The sequence below is a fragment of the Carcharhinus amblyrhynchos genome, unplaced genomic scaffold, assembly GCF_965287045.1.
Source record: "Carcharhinus amblyrhynchos unplaced genomic scaffold, sCarAmb.v2.hapA scaffold_45, whole genome shotgun sequence".
NCBI lineage: Eukaryota > Metazoa > Chordata > Chondrichthyes > Carcharhiniformes > Carcharhinidae > Carcharhinus > Carcharhinus amblyrhynchos.
Window position 1 is genome coordinate 2,020,009 of NW_027649786.1, and position 17,535 is coordinate 2,037,543.

At 47.6% G+C, this 17,535-nt stretch overlaps 1 protein-coding gene across 1 annotated transcript in view; it reads right to left on the reverse strand.

Moving 5' to 3' along the window:
- Positions 1 to 1,391: 1,391 nt before the first annotated feature.
- The window catches only part of LOC145337269 (butyrophilin subfamily 1 member A1-like), an 84,968-nt gene continuing 68,824 nt past the window's right edge, over positions 1,392 to 17,535 (reverse strand). Inside the window, 2 exon segments of the mRNA XM_080182058.1 lie at positions 1,392 to 1,769; positions 1,772 to 2,011. Coding sequence (XP_080038184.1) covers positions 1,435 to 1,769; positions 1,772 to 2,011 — 575 coding nt within the window. The 3' untranslated portion in view covers positions 1,392 to 1,434.

Consider the following 17,535-nt stretch of genomic DNA (forward strand, 5'->3'; position numbering starts at 1 on the left):
TGTAGGTTATTGTTCCAACTATCTTTGGACACTCCAGCTGTGTCTGAATGTGAGAACACAAATCAATCCTCCCATTCCAAATGTCTGCTTCAATGGCCTCTCCCAGACAAAGGCATCCTCCTCCCCTTCTGTTTATATGAAAGGTCTGTAACTCAGACACTCGGCCTTTGCCTGGCAACAGCAGCTTACTATCCTGATATGCATGTCTCTGCTGTTAAACTGTGTGCAGGCTTTTTTGTGGTTTAACCTTTCACTTGACACAGTTATTAATATGGCTGCTATTCACTTCTATAATTATTAGTATGGGTACTATTCCCCCTCAGTCCTCAACTCAGAGTGAACTCCAGGTCGAGCACCTCCTGCTCCCACCCCTCGATCCTGGCCTTCTGTCCCCTCATTGAACCCCTCACAGTCTCCCGACAGAAGATGTGAACCTTCTGCGAGACGTCAGCTCCGACCATCGGTTGAGGGTCAGCTGGACTTTGCCACGAGCTGTCAGCTAGGAATTCCCAGAATTCCCTGAGGGAGATGAGGGGGAGGCCCCCACTGACGATGGACTCTAAATCCTCCTCGGTGCCCTCCACTAAGTCCCAGTCCTCCTCAGTCTTCTCACTATCAGTGACCACCAGCCCTCACCCCAGTCATACCAGCCTCTGTCACCATCCCACCCCCAGGATCGAGGGCAGAGAGCCCCTCCCTGGGCTGCTCTGGAGGTTCTGGGTCAGAGAGTGACAGTGGTTCTGGGCTCCGCTCCACCTCAGGCACCGGGTCACACAGTGACTGAGGGAAAAGCTCTAACCCCAGAACAAGCAACCCCAGGTTTAAAATCAGAGATGGAGAATGGGGGCTTTCCCCCTACCCCACCCCCCCAACCGAGTGACCCAGTGTGTGGGGCCTTCCCCTCCCCCACCCAGTGACCCAGTGTGTGGGGCCTTCCCCCCCCCCACCCAGTGACCCAGTGTGTGGGGCCTTCCCCTCCCCCACCCAGTGACCCAGTGTGTGGGGCCTTCCCCTCCCCCACCCAGCGACCCAGTGTGTGGGGCCTTCCCCTCCCCCACCCAGTGACCCAGTGTGTGGGGTCTTTTTAATCGATTCCTCGATCAGGTCGAGCAGGTCCTGGGGGATATCAGCCCGTGTCCGGGTGGGCTCAGCCTCATCGACCTCGCCCGTCCCAGCCTCCAGTGTGTCCGACTTGGTGACGAGTGACTGGATTATATCGAGTGGATCCTCCGGCCCTCCCTCAGGCAGGGGTCCTCACACATCCCCGGGAGGTACAGGCCGGACCGGAGGGATCCGCCTCACCCTCCCGAGGAATGGACGGCCCCCGCTGACAGTGTGTGATAATGGGAGGGGGGCAGGATCTGTGAAGGACCCCAACCCCTCTTCCACAGAGGAACAAACCCCACCCCCACCCCCACCTACAAGAAACTGTCTTTATTTGGATGAAGGGTTAAAACCCTCATCCTCCTGGATTGTTACTGTCCGGGGACAGATTTTCAGGGGTTCTGTGTTTTTACCCCCATAACTGAAACCTGGACTGAAATAAGGATAGAGTTTCTCAGTGAATGTACCAGTGAAAGTGTAGATATGGGACTTGTTATCCAAGTTATAAAAGGACACCTTCCCTCCCTCATAATCCAGACAGACTCGAATCTTTCTCGGATTCACACTCAGATCTAAACGTTTCAGCGTTTCTTCACAAGCCCAGTATTTATTCCCCTCGATCAGTGTCATTCTCCAGAATCCGTTATCTGGATTCAGGGTGATTATCCCTTCCTATTGATGGATTCCTTGGCCACACCCACATCCCACCTTGTCTTGTTTCCCACCTCCACCTCCCAGGAATGTTTTCCTGATGTGAATCCCTCTGATCCCAGGACACAGACACAGGAATCAAATCTCTCCGGATTGTAAGGGAGCTGCTGCCGTTTCCCGGTGTATCTCACGGTGCTCAGGTCCTCAGACAGGAGAAGTTTAGGATGGGCTGTATTAGGGTCGAAGGTGACTGGAGCTGGGAACAGATGGACACGGATAAAATGTTAGTCAGACTCACTGTAACTTTCACAGCCGGTTAGTGATTGGGAAAATCAGCAATGATCCAGAATTAGAAATTCATCCCCCGGGGAAGAGTTTAAACAGCGCACAGGGGAAAGGGGAAGACACTGCCCGGGGGGAAGGTTTTACCCGGACACCACACCCTGCAGTGAGGCTGAGGAAACCCCGTTACAGAGAGAGAGAAATGGAGACAGGCTGGGGGGGCGGGGTCAGGGTGAGGGGCGGGGCTACTCGGGGGCGGGTGCAGGCTGGGGGCAGGGGCTGAGTGGGGGGCGTGGAAGGCCAGGGGCGGGTCAATGCTTGGGGGGGCGGGGCCAGTCTGGGTGCGGGGCCAGTCTGGGGCGGGGTCAGGGTGGGGGCGGGGCCAGACCCCAGAAGAACTGAATGAGGGATCTGTAAAAACGATGGAAGAGAAACAGAGAGAGAGACAGAGCGACAGGCAGAGAGAGGGGGGCTCGTCTGCTGGTGACACGAATGCGACCCCTGAAGGTGCCTCCCCTCCTGTGTCCTGATGCGACCCGGAGGGACCTGCCATCCTGTCCAATGGCTGCAAGAGAGAGAAAGCTGGACTGGGAGAACAGGGACATGAAACACAGAGAGAGACAGAGAGACAGAGAGACAGAGAGAGAGAGAGACAGTGAGAGAGAGCGACAGAGAGAGAGAGCGACAGAGAGAGAGACGGAGTGAAGCAACATCAGGTTGTTACAGAAACAAGCAGCCACACTTGGACCGTGCTGAATACAAGAGACGGATTAAAGAGCGAGAGAGTCAAGTCAATGGTGGTTTAGTCTGTGCCGTGTCCCCGGGGCTGGTTGGAGAAGTGAGTGTTCCTCAGTTTGAGGGATAGTGAGTTAGAAACCGGACAGTCCGGCAGCCCCTGTTAGAAGCCCCTGATCCACCAAAACCTGTGGCTCCCCTTGTACAGCGGAGGGAAACTCCAGTCACTGATGATGGGGCCCCACCGAGGGGGCAGCGAGAGGGGAAGCGCTTTAAACCCGGGGAAAAGCAGATCATCCCGACCTGTTTCAATTGTGGGGGAAGTGGACAGTTTGTCCGAGAGTGGAGGAAACCAATGAAGGGCCAGAGTCAGGGGACTCGGAGTCAAGAGACACCCGAGACAAACACCCCGAGTTTCCAGAAATCCCACAGATGAATGAAATGGTGTCAGCACGAAAACACTCCCCAGGGTCAGGTCCATGTGGCCCAGGGAGAGGGTGTCCCGGGAAATTCAGCAGGAAGGGACTGTACCCAGCCTGAGTATCCTTGTCCACTCGAGTATGATGAGTGTGATAGACAATGTGTAGATATTATAGTGGAGGGAGAGAAAGGTAGTAGAGACAGGAGTGTCCAACACGGGAGTAGATTCACCCTCTCCTATGATCTACAGGAGGATCCATTATATTGGGAAGATTTACAGCTGATACAGGGGCTGGAGCGATATCCAAACCCTTAGGTTTTAGGGTGGGACCCCCTCCAGACAAAGTGGACATGGGTTTTAGTGAGATGGGGGCCATCGGGGGGTTGGATCGGCGATCAGAGGCCGGGTCCGGTCATCGGGAGGCCAACAGATACCGGGTCTGACCATCAGGCGACCGGGGGAGGTGAGGGGGGGATGCACTTGTCAACCAATCTCCCGGCAGACTGAGAAATCAGTGCATGTGCACTCGCCCCACCAACGGAAATCCCTTGACTCTGTGATACACTCAGTGCCGGAAATTCATTCAACTAAACTCGCCCAAAAGACAGATGGGAAAATCTCCTGTATTCCTGCCTGTTGGGAGCTTAGTTTTTGGGGAAAATCATCCCACCCTGTGTCCCAGCCGCAAAACCAACCGACTTTCCTTAAGATCGTGGAGAAAGAGCTGGAAAAGGCAGTAGCCTCCCTAGTGGAACAGGGAGTATTGGGACTGAGATGACAAACGTGAAAAGGCTTTCATTAAAAACTGAAAATGGACTTGCAGACTGGCCCAGCTCTGGGAGCTGTGGACCCCGACAAGGACTTTTATCTGGAAGCTGCAGCCACTGACATCAGTTTCACTGAAGTCCTTCTGCAGGAAACAAACAGTCACTTGTGACCGGGAACCGATGTGAGCAGAGTCCCAGCAGACCTGGAAAAGGGATTTTCCACCTGTGAGGGACATCTGTTAGTGAGCTGTTGGACAGTGAAACATTTTACTGTTTTCACCCACACCCAGTCTCTTACATTACTGACCCACCACAATCCAATCCAACTATTGTTAGACACAAAAATCACAGGAAGGACGGGATCTAGTGTCAGAATAACCAGCTGGACTTTATTACTAAGTGGGAAAAACATGAAGGTAAACAGAATGGATGACCCTAAACTCACAGCTCATCTCAACTATCCGGGAGAAGCTCATACTTGTACCGTACAGGGTGTTTGGGAAACTGGGGGAGGATTCAGGGCAGAAATCCACCCTGAGGGATGAGATATTTATGTTGACGGCTCCAGTTTTGTGGAAGAAGGAAAAAGGAAAACAGAATGCTGATTAATGATCCACAAAGGGAGGTTGAATGAACAATATCACTTCCCAATACTGAGTGTCCAGCAGGTGAAGCTGGTCACTGTGACTGTGGTCACACATCAAGGAACAGTCTGATCAGGGGTCAGAAAGGGGTTTGCTCGGTAATAACCAAACCCCACCTGAGTAAAAAAAACTTGAAAATCCCCACAACAAAAGTTGAAACGATCAGGAAAAATCAATCAGAAACATTTTCTGTTTTGAAGGGAAAGGCAATTGGATTTTGTTTTCAGTGTGTGTGTGTGAGAATGGATGGAAAGTTTCTGTCCTCTGAATGAAATTCTGTCTCCAGAAAATTCTCTGTGTTGGCAGTATACACCCTGCTCTGCACAACTATAAGTCATTAACTCTTTGTTTCATTTCCTTTAATGCTGCCAATTTAAAATCTGTTATTTTTCAGAGGTTGAATTTAGTTTTGCTGTTGTGAAATGTACCAGAGAGTTTGTTTTTATAAAAGATAAGCTTCAGTTGTGAAGCTTTGAAGATATTCAGTAGAAATTCAGTTTTGAATGTCTCAAAACACTTTGCTTTCATTGCATTCACGGTATTTATATGAAGAAAACTGCGACCGTTTATGACAGATTTCAGATTAAAGACATTTCTGCCTTTCTCCAAATGAGGTTCAGTGATAAACATCCGAAACTGAAAACTGGCTGAAGGGAGAGAGAGGGTGAAGGAGATATTGGAAAGATTCTGTCCCCTTCTTCATGTTAAAGACTGTCAGGTTGTTGTTATATTGTTACTTTATTCCAAAATGATTTTGATTCTCATTGTTTGACCGGAGCAAGGCAGAGAGGAGCGATGTGTGGCTGGAGTAAAAAGGGGAAGGGATTGACTTTTTTTCCTTACTTTATCGCGGGGTTTCTTTTGCCGCTGGTTTAAGTGAAAAGCGGAAATAGGCCGGCCGCGAGGTGACCTGGGAAAGATTTTAAAACTTTTTTTAAGCACGCGGGAGGTTTAAAAAGCAGGCTGCACTATCCAGCGGGCAGCATCGTTAGCGGACAGTGGAGTGAGCAGATAGCAGAGTGAGGGCTGAAGGGCTTTGGTTCAACGGGCTTAGGCAGAAACAGGTGAGGCAGGGTAGGTTTAGTTCTTAGTTAAACTTAAAAACTAAGTAAATAAAATAAGGATGGAGGGTCAGGTGATGTGTTCTTCCTGCGTGATGTGGGAGCTGGTGGACCCCATTGTGGTTCCCAGTGAGCATGTCGTTGGTTGGGTGAGGAACTCCGGCTTAGAGTTGATGAGCTGGATTCTGAGCTTCGGACACTGCGACCCATCAGGGAGGGGGAGAGTTACCTGGACGCTGTGTTTCAGGAAGCAGTCACACCCCTTAGACTAACTAACTTGAATTCAGCCAGTGGTCAGGGTCAAGAGGGTGTGGCTGCGAATGAGGCAGGTAGAGGGATCCAGGAGGTAGAGTTCCAGGAACCTCAGTCCCTGAACCTGTCCAACAGGTTTGAGATTCTTGCTCTCTGTGTGGACAGGAACGGGGACTGCAGGGAGGATGAGCAAACTGACCACAGCATCGTGGTACAGGGAGCCGTTCAAGTGGGGAGAGAAAAAAGAAATGTAGTTGTCATTGGGGATAGTATAGTTCGAGGCATTGTCACTGTTCTCTGTGACCAGGATCGAGAATCCCGAAGGTTGTGTTGCCTGCCTGGTGCTTGGGTTCAGGATATCTCATCTGGGCTGCAGAGGAACTTGGAGTGGGAGGGTAAAAATCCAGTTGTGGTCCACGTAGGTACCAATGACACAGGTAGAACAGGAACAGAGGTTCTACTGTGGAAAAATGAAAAGCAAGGAGCAAAATTAAAAAGCAGAGCCAAAAAGGTAATAATCTTTGGATTACTACCTGAGCCACAAGCGAATTGGCACAGGGTCAATAAGATTAAGGAGGTAAATGCGTGGCTCAAAGATTGGTGTGGGAGGAATGGGTTTGAATTCATGGGACATTGGCACCCGTATTCGGGAAGAGGGGACCTGTTCCGATGGGATGGTCTTCATCTGAATCGTGCTGGGACCAGAGTCCTGGCGAATCGTATAACTAGGGCTGTAAATAGGGCTTTAAACTAAATAGTGGTGGGGGGAGAGTTCAGTTGTTTGGAGAATTAGAAAATCAAAGGTAAAGGAGAGGGTAGGAATGCAGGTTAATGATGAGGACTTTCAACTAGTTAAAGGAGCCAAGGGCTCAGGAGAGGTTAGTAAAGTTTCCAGAGCACGTAATAGATCAGAGAGTACAGAAGGTGGCAGGAATCTAACCTCAGGCAGAGTCAAAAAGGTGACAGGCATGAGAAGGGAGGTGTCAACACAGTGCAGGGAGATGGTCTGGGGAAGAATAACCAGTCTGTGACAGGAAGGGACAGAGCGTGCAAACAAAGGAATGCACTAACAAATCGGGTCCAGGTAAGAAAGACTAACATAAAGACACTTTACCTGAATGTACGTAGCATTCGAAACAAAGTGAATGAGTTGACAGCACAAATCAGTGGCCATTACGAAACATGGTTGCAGGGTGACCAGGACTGGGAATTAAATATCCAGGGGTATCAGACAATTCGGAAGGACAGACAGGAAGGAAAAGGAGGTGGGGTAGCTCTGTTAATTAAGGATAACATCAGGGCAGTAGTGAGAGACGATATAAGCTCTAAGGAGCAAAATGTGGAATCAGTGTGGGTGGAGATAAGGAATAGTAAGGGGAAAAAGTCACTGGTGGACGTAGTATATAACCCCCAAATAATAACTTCAAGGTGGGGCGGGCTATAAACAAACAAATAACAGATGCATGTAAAAATGGAACAGCAACAATCATGGGGGATTTTAACCTCCATATTGATTGGTCAACTCAAGTCGGATGCGGTGGACTTGAGGAAGAGTTCTTAGAATGCTGTCGCGATAGTTTCCTCGAACAGTATGTTACAGAACTTACGAGGGAGCAAGCTATCTTGGATCTGGTCCTGTGTAATGAGACAGGTAAAATTAATGATCTCCTTGTGAGGGATCCTCTTGGAATGAGTGATCACAATATTTCTAATACAGATGGAGGGTGAGAAAGTAGCGTCCCAAACCAGTGTCCTCTGCTTGAACAAGGGGGATTACAATAGGATGAGGGCGGAGTTGGCTAATGTAGACTGGGAACACAGACTAATCGGTGGGACAGTTGAGGAACAGTGGAGGATTTTTAAGGAGATTTTTCTCAGTAGCCAGCAAAAATATATTCCAGTGAAAAAGAAGGAATGTATGAAAAGGGATAACCAGCCATGGGTAATTAAGGAAATAAAGGAAAGTATCAAATTAAAAACCAATGCATACAGAGTGGCCAAAATTAGTGAGGAACTAGAAGATTGGGAAAGCTTTAAAAAACAACAAAGAACTACTAATCAATAAAGAAAGGAAAGATAGATTATGAAAGGAAACTAGCACAAAATATAAAAACTGATAGTAAAAGCTTTTACAAATATATAAAACAGAAAAGACTGGCTAAAGTAAATGTTGGTCCCTTAGAAGACGAGATTTAATAATGGGAAATGAGGAAATGGCCGAGGCCTTAAACAAGTTTTTTGTGTCGGTCTTCACAGTGGAGGACACAAATAACATACCAATAATTGATGGTCATGGGACTGTAGGGGGGTGAGGACCTTAAAACAATCACTATTACTAAAGAGGTAGTGCTCGGTAGGCTAATGGGACTAAAGGTAGACGAGTCCCCTGGTCTGGATGGAATGCATCCCAGGGTATTAAAAGAAATGGCAGAAGTAATAGCAAATGCATGAGTTGTAATTTATCAAAATTCACTGGACTCTGGGGAGGTGCCAGCTGATTGGAAAACAGCTAATGTAACGCCACTGTTTAAAAAAGGAGGTAGACAAAAGGCAGGTAACTACAGGCGGGTTAGCTTAACATCTGTAGTTGGGAAAATGCTGGAATCTATCATTAAGGCAGAAATAGCAGGACACCTGGAAAAAAATGGTTCAATCAAGCAGACGTAGCATGGATTCATGAAGGGAAAGTCATGTTTGACTAATTTACTGGAATTTTTTGAGGATATAACGAGTGCAGTTGACTGAGGGAAACCGGTGAACGTGATGTAGTTAGATTTCCAGAAGGCATTCGATAAGGTGCCTCACAAAAGGTTGCTGCATAAGATAAAGGTACACGGAGTTGGGGGTAAAGTGTTAGCGTGGATTGAGGATCGGCTATCTAACAGAAAGCAGAGAGTTGGAATAAATAGGTGCTTTTCTGGTTGGCAATTAGTGACTAGTGGCATTCCACAGGGATCGGTGCTGGGGCCTCAACTATTTACCATATACATAGACAATCTGGAGGAGGGGACCGAGTGTAGGGCAACAAAGTTTGCAAATGATACAAAGATGAGTGGGAAAGCAAATTGCGTGGAAGACACAAAGTCTGCAGAGAGATTTGGATAGGCTAAGTGAGTGGGCAACGATCTGGCAGATGGAGTATAATGTTGGTGAGTGTGAGGTTATCCACTTTGGAAGGAATAATAGTAAAATGGACTATTATTTAAACAGTGAAAAATTACAACATGCTGTGCAGAGGGACCTGGGGGTCCTTGTGCATGAATCACAAAAACTCAGTTTGCAGGTGCAGCAGATGATCAAGAAGGCGAATGGAATGTTGGCCTTTATCTTGAGGGGGATAGAATATAAAAGCAGGGAGGTCATGCTGCAACTGTACAGGGTACTGGTGAGGCCGCACTTTCGAGTATTGTGTACAATTTTGGTCCCCTTATTTAAGAAAGCATATATATGCTTTGGAGAGGGTAAAGAGAAGGTTCACCAGGTTGATTCTGGAGATGAGGGGGTTAGCTTATGTGGACAGATTGAGTAGACTGGTCTTGTACTCTTTGGAGTTTAGAAGGTTGAAGGTTGGAGCTGAGACAAAGTGTAATTCTTTCAGATTCTGGAAACCATAAGATGGCAGCCAGAGTGTGTGAGTAAAACTCAATCAGTATAAACAAAATAAATGTGTGCAGTTTTGGTCGCCGCACCTGCGCAAAGATATTTTGGCCTTGGAGGGAGTGCAGAGGAGGTTTACTAGGCTGATACCGGAATTGAGGGGGTTGAGCTATGAGGAGAGGCTGAATAAACTAGGCTTGTACTCGTTAGAGTTTAGAAGAATGAGGGGAGATCTCATTGAGACGTATAAGATGATGAATGGGATGGATAGGATAGAGGTGGAGAGACTCTTCCCGCTCAAAAAAGACAGTAGGACTAGGGGGCACAGCCTCAAGATAAAGGGGGGGCGGTTTAGAACGGAGTTGAGGAGGAACTTCTTCACTCAAAGGGTGGTGAATCTCTGGAATTCTCTGCCCGTTGAAGTGGTGGAGGCTGCCTCGCTAAATATTTTTAAGAAGCGGGTTGATGGGTTCTTGATAAGAGAGGGGATTAAGGGTTATGGGGAGAGGGCGGGAATGTGGAACTGAGCCACGACAGATCAGCCATGATCTTACTGAATGGCGGGGCAGGCTCGAGGGGCTAGATGGCCTACTCCTGCTCCTATTTCTTATGTTCTTATGTTCTTATGAATGTTGAATTAGATTGAGAAAAATCAACTTGAATTCATTGCAGAGAGAACAAACTGACTGAAGTGCAGGAAAATGAAATGATTACTGCCACAGCAATGAGCTCACAGCTTCAGATCAGGATGAAATGGGAGGCTGATGATGTTGGTGGAGACATTTGTGAAATTTTGTTTTGTGCAGATTGACATTCAGTACATAGGACATAGAACATTACAGCGCAGAACAGGCCCTTCGGCCCACGATGTTGCGCCGACCAGTTAAAAAAAAACAATGACCCACTAACCTAAACCAATCCCTTTTCATCCATGAACCTATCCACAGATCTCTTAAACACCCCCAAACTAGGCGCATTTAGTTTCTAAAAGATTCTAAAAGACATTATAGTGAAGAGGAAAGGGTCAGCTACATCCTTTATAGGCAGGACAGAAAGGATTCATCTTCCCAGCAACTGGAAGATGAGTGAGGAGTTCCCCATCTGTCATTGCTACTGTGTGGCTCATTGATTCTGTACATAGTCTACACTGGGTTAATGGGCATTGAAGGGCCATTGAGTTCACATGGGTGGATGGGAGGAGTGAGTTGGTACTGAGATGGAATGGAGTGAGTGGGGGGGAATGATGGGTGCATGGAAGGAGCATGGGGACACAGCTAAGAACTTTTCACCTTAAAAACAATTCAGCACTCATCTTCAGCCAAAGTCAAACCAATGGATTCACCAATGTGAAGTTCAAATCTTGACGTGAACCTGTTGATAATTTCTGAATGAGACTGAGAAACGTGGCCAGAAAATGTAAATTCAGAGAAAGCGATGAAAGTTGGGAGATCAGCTCATTTGCGATTCTACACAGCCTGATGTATAAAAAGATCTGATTGGAAAGAACAAGTTCAGAATATCAGAGATTGTAGACATTGCCAGAGTACATGGAAACAGGAGCAGAGATATGAAGACGCTGACTATCCAAACAGCTGGTATTCAGTTAAATTACGGGAAAGGCAGCAGTGAAACATCTACAAAAGGCTGCAAACCAGACAGAAAGATAAGAGCTGTGAATGTCCACAAGTTCACTGGCGGAAGGAAATGTCCCACCTGAGGATCAAACTGCGGACTTTGTAGAAAGCCCAATCACTGGGTAAAGATGCACAGAATAAATTAAGAGATTGGTAAAGTTACTAGAGGCAGAGCAACAGGGGAACTGAGAAGAAACTAAAACATTGATTTGATGCTGGGATTCCTGCCCCATTCACAGCATCCCCTCACCCAACCCCCAGGCCCCCCAGTTCTTTGCTGATACAGGATAAGGTTGTGAGTTGCATCTTGCCAGATCCATTGTGGAGTCAGGCATCTCATAGCCCTCCCTAATTTTTGTTGAGTTGGGCCAGTCTCCATTACTTATGGTCCACGGCCCTACAGAGAAGCTGTGACAGTCAGGATTCGGGGACAGATAAAGTAAAAGAGTCTTAGCTGTGCCCCCATGATGCTTCCATGCGCCCACCATTCACCCCTCACTCCATTCCACCTCAGTGCCATCTCACTCCTCCCATCCACCCATGTGAACTCAATGGCCCTTCAATGCCCATTAACCCAGTGTAGACTATGTACAGAATCAATGAGCCATACAGTAGCAATGACATCTGTGGAGCTGCTCAGAAATAAAACACCTATTCACTAATTGTCTTTTCAAAAAATATTATGGTTTCTACAGCCCAAGTGGCTGAGAGCCCAGACTCTCAAAAGGATTATCTCAGTGGGGTTCTGTTTTCACACCTGGACATAAAGGTTGACTTTTCTTGATTGACATCCTTAAGTGGTTATAATAAATTATTCTTTCAGTGATTGTGTTCATTTGCACAATTTAAAAGGTGCTGAAGCTGTTGTGTTTGATTCTTTACCGGCCTGTCTGAAGCCTTTATAGTGTTAGAAAAAAAAAATTTTTTCAAAAGAAGATTTGTGAATGTGTGTTTTGTGTTAGCAACTCCACACATGCCATTGTTATATCTGTCTCATCAATTCAGTACATATTGTACACTCTGTGGATGGGTTTGATAAGGTACCTCACAAGAGGTTACTGCAGAAGGTCAGAGGACATGGAGTTGGGGGTAGGGTGTTAGCGTGGATAGAGGATTGGTTGTCAAATAGGAGGCAGAGAGTGGGGGTCAATGGGTGCTATTCAGATTGGCGGTTGGTGACTAGTGGGGTGCCCCAGGGGTCGGTGCTGGGGCCTCAGCTATTTACCATTTATATAGATGATCTGGAGGAGGGAACCGAGTGTAGGGTGTCGAAATTTGCTGATGACACCAAGATTGGGGGAAAGGCAAATTGTGCGGAGGGTGTGGAGAGTCTGCAGAAGGATCTAGATAGGCTGGGCGAATGGGCCAGGAAATGGCAAATGGAATTTAATGTTGGCAAGTGTGAGGTGGTCCACTTTGGTAGGAAGAATGGTAGGAAGGACTATTACTTACGTGGCGAAAAACTGCAGCAGGCGACGGTGCAGAGGGACCTCGGGGTCCTTGTGCATGAGTCGCAAAAACCCAGCCTGCAGGTGCAGCAGGTGGTCAGGAAGGCGAATGGGATGCTGGCCTTCATAGCGAGGGGGATTGAATATAAAAGTAGGGAGGTCTTGCTGCAGCTGTATAGGGCACTGGTGAGGCCGCAGCTGGAGTACTGTGTGCAGTTTTGGGCGCCGCACCTGCGCAAAGATATTTTGGCCTTGGAGGGAGTGCAGAGGAGGTTTACTAGGCTGATACCGGAGTTGAGGGGGTTGAGCTATGAGGAGAGGCTGAATAAACTAGGCTTGTACTCGTTAGAGTTTAGAAGAATGAGGGGAGATCTCATTGAGACGTATAAGATGATGAATGGGATGGATAGGATAGAGGTGGAAAGACTCTTCCCGCTCAAAAAAGACAGTAGGACTAGGGGGCACAGCCTCAAGATAAAGGGGGGGCGGTTCAGAACGGAGTTGAGGAGGAACTTCTTCACTCAAAGGGTGGTGAATCTCTGGAATTCTCTGCCCGTTGAAGTGGTGGAGGCTGCCTCGCTAAATATTTTTAAGAAGCGGGTTGATGGGTTTTTGATAAGAGAGGGGATTAAGGGTTATGGGGAGAGGGCGGGAAAGTGGAACTGAGCCACGACAGATCAGCCATGATCTTATTGAATGGCGGGGCAGGCTCGAAGGGCCAGATGGCCTACTCCTGCTCCTATTTCTTATGTTCTTATGTTCTTATGTTCTTATGTACACAGGGCTATAAAGTAACATAAGTTGGTATAGGACCTCGGAGCAGGAGTAGTCCATTCAGCCCCTCGAGGCTCCTCCATCATTCAACAACATTCTCACTGATCTGATTGTGGTCTCAACTCTACTTTCATGTCTGTATCCCCACCCCCATAATGACTCCCTTGTCAATCAGAAATCTATCAAATTCAGCTTCGAATAAATTCAATGACCCAGCCTCCAATGCATTCTGGAAAACAGAATACAGACTACTGACTCTCAGAAAAATAATCTCCTTATCTCGATTTTAAAAAAGAGACCTCTTATTTTTGGAAGTTTGCAAGGTGTTGCCTATGGAACCTTGCTGAGTTTCTGCAGTGCATCTTGTAGATGGTAAACTCGGCTGAAATTTGTTTGTTGGTGGTGGAGGGAGTGAGTGTTTGCAGATTGGATTCCAATCAAACTGGAGGGGGATAGAATATAAAAGCAGGGAGGTCTTGCTGCAACTGTACAGGGCACTGGTGAGGCCGCAGCTGGAGTACTGTGTGCAGTTTTGGTCGCCGCACTTGCATAAGAATATTTTGGCCTTGGAAGGAGTGCAGAGGAGGTTCACTAGGCTGACACCGGAGATGAGGGGGTTGAACTATGAAGAGAGGCTGAATAGACTGGGTTTGTACTCGTTGGAGTTTAGAAGGATGAGGGGGGATCTTATAGAGACGTATAAGATAATGAAGGGGATGGATAGGGTCGAGATAGATTCTTCCCGCTCAGAAAGGACAGCAGGACGAGAGGGCACAGCCTCAAGAGAAGTGGTGGGGGGCAGTTTAGATCAGAGTTGAGGAGGAACTTCTTCACTCAAAGGGTGGTGAATCTCTGGAATTCTCTGCCCATTGAAGTGGTGGAGGCTACCTCGCTAAATATATTTAAGTCACGGGTAGATAGGTTTTTGATAAGAGAGGGGATTAAGGGTTATGGGGAGAAAGCGGGAAAATGGAACTGAGCCACTTCAGATCAGCCATGATCTTATTGAATGGCGGGGCAGGCTCAAAGGGCTAGATGGCCTACTCCTGCTCCTATTTCTTATGTTCTTCGACCTCTGGAGGACACTGAGATGGATCATCACTCAGAATATCGTAGCAAATGCATCGGCCTTATCTTTTGCATTGATGTGCTGGATTCCCCATCATTGAGGATGGAGATGTTTGTATAGCCTCTTCCTCCAGTAAGTTGTTTAATTATCACCACTATTCACGACTGGATGTGGTCGGATTGCAGGGATTAGATCTGACCCATTGATTCTGTAATCGCTTAGCTCTGTCTATGACTTGCTGCTTATGACGTTTAATATGCAAGTCATCCTGTGTTGTAGTTTCACAGGATGACACCTCACTTTTAGGAATGCCTGGAGCTGCGACACGCAGGTTGATGAGGGTGAGGTTAATAAGTTTTTCCCTTTTGTTGGTTCCCTCACCACCTGTCCCAGTCTAGCAGCTATGCCCCTGAGGACCAGGCTAGCCTGGACTGTGGTGGTACCACAGAGCCACTTGGTGATGGACATTGAAGAGCCCACCCAGAGTACATTTTGCCCCTTGCCACTTTCAGTGCTACCCTAAGTGGTGTTCAACATGGGGGAGTACTGATTCACCAGCTGAGAGGGGCAGGCTGGGGTGGTACATTTGGAGCACAAGTTTCCTTGCACAAGAGATTTTCTTTCCTGTGTGTGACCTGATGCTATGAGACTCCATGGGGCTCAGAGTCAATGTTGAGGATTGTCAGTGCAAATTCCTCCTGAATGTGTTACCTTTGCTGGGTCTGTCCTGCCAGTGGAACAGGACATATCCAGGGATGGGGATTGTATTTTAAATTAATTTATGGGAAGAGGACGTCACTGGCTGGGACAACATTTGTGGCCCATCCTTAACTGCCCTTGAACTGAGTGGCTTGCTTGGCCATTTTGGAGAGGCAGTTAAGAGTCAACTACATTGCTATGGCTCTGGAGTCACATGTAGGCCAAAGCGGGTAAGGATGGCAGATCTCTTTCCCTTAAGGACAGGAGTGAACCAAATGGGTTTTTCCAAGAATCGACAATGATTTCATGGTCATCGTTAGACTTTTAATTCCAGATTCTTTTGTTTGAATTTAAATATCACTCTCTGCCATGGTTTGAACCCAGATCCCCCTGGGTTTCTGGATTACCAGTCCTGTGACAATACCACTACACCACTGCCTCCCCAGTGTCTGGGACATTGTCAGTAACGTATGGTTCCATGAGTATGACTGTTGCTTGACCAGTCTGTGAGACAGCTCTCGCAATTTTAACACTAATCCCAGATGTTCATGAGGACTTTGCAGGGTTGACAGCGTTGTCATTTCTGGTGCCCAGTCGATGCTGGGTAATCCGTCCAGTTTCATTGCTTTGAAACTTTTTTTTAAGCAGTTTTATGTAACAGAGCGGTTTGCTCACCTACTTCAGAGGGCAGGGTAGTTACAGGTCAGTGGAGTGAGCAGGGAGCAGAGTGAGCTGTAAGGGCTTTCGCTCACAGGGCTTGGGCGAAAAGGGCAAGGTAAGTTTAAATTCTTTGCTGGGTTTAGAATACACTAGATGACTGAGATGGAGGGAAATGTGATGTGCTGTTTCTGTATGATGTGGGAGCTGATGGACCCCAAGGTCCTTCCCAGTGACCATGTCTGCACTAAGTGCTGGTTGCTTGAAGAGCTCCAGCTCAAAGTAGACAAGCTGAACTCTGAGCTTCGGACACTGAGGCTCATCAGGGAGGGGGAGTGTAACCTGGATAATGGGTTACAAGAGAAATTCAAACCCCCTAAACTGATAAACTCAGAGTCAGGAACAAGAGGGGGTTGCTGAGGGGAGGAAGGAGGGGGGTTGCTGAGGGGAGGAAGGAGGGGGGAACCCAAAAGCCTCAGCCCCTGAATCGGCACGACAGGTTTGAGATTCTTGCTCCCAGTGTGGACAAGAACGAGGGCTGCAATGTTGACGAGCAAACTGCCCACGGTACAGTGGTGCAGACAGAGGTCAAAGCAGAAGAAGTAAAGAGGAATGTAGTTGTAATTGGGGATAGTGTAGTTAGGGGCATAGACACTGTCCTTTGTGACGATGATAAAGAATACCGAGGGGTGTGTTGTCTGCCTGGTGCTCGGGTCCAGGATGTCTCATCTGGGCTGCAGAGGAACCTGGAGTGGGAGGGTGAGAATCCGGTCATCATGGTTCATGTGGGTGCCAATGACATAGGCAAAATAGGAACTAAGGATCTGCAGAGGGAGTATGATAATCTGGGAACCAAATTAAAAAGCAGAACCGACAAGGTGGTTATCTCTGGATTACTACCTGAACCACGCACAAATTGGCGCAGGGTAAATAGGATTAAGGAGATGAATGTGTGGCTCAAGGATTGTTGTGGGAGGAATGGGTTCGAATTTATGGGGCTTTGGCACCAGTATTGGGGCAGATGGGACTTGTTCAGATGGGATGGTCTTCGTCCGAATCATGCTGGGACCAGAGTCCTGGTGAATCGTATAACTAGGACTGCAGAGAGGGCTTTAAACTAATTGGGGGAGGTGGCGGGGCGGTGGGGGGGTTGTAGGGGTGGGGGAAATTACAAAATCTAAAGGGGAGGGTATGGGAGCAGGTAAATGTTGAGGATGTTCCGCTAATTAAAGGAGTAGGGGGCGTGGGAGAGAGGTTAGTAACGTTTCTATAAATAAGGTTCAGATAAAGGCTGGTATAAAGACACTTTACCTGAATGCACGAAGCATTCGGAACAAAGTCAATGAGCTGATGGCGCAAATCAGCACAAATGGATATGATCTAGTGGCCATTACGGAAACGTGGTTGCAGGGTGACAGGGACTGGGAGCTGAATATCCAGGGGTATCAGGTGTTTAGGAAGGATAGACGGGAGGAAAAAAGGGGTGGGGTAGCTCTGTTAATAAAGGATAATATCAGGGCGGTAGTAAGAGAAGATATAGGGTCCAAAGAGCAAAACGTGGAATCATTGTGGGTGGAGATAAGGAATAGTAAGGGGAGGAAGACACTGGTGGGTGTGGTCTATAGGCCCCCAAATAACAACTCTGAGGTGGAGCGGGCTATAAACAAACAAATAATTGATGCGTGCAGAAACAGAGCGGCTATAATTGTGGGGGATTTTAATCTGCATATTGATTGGATG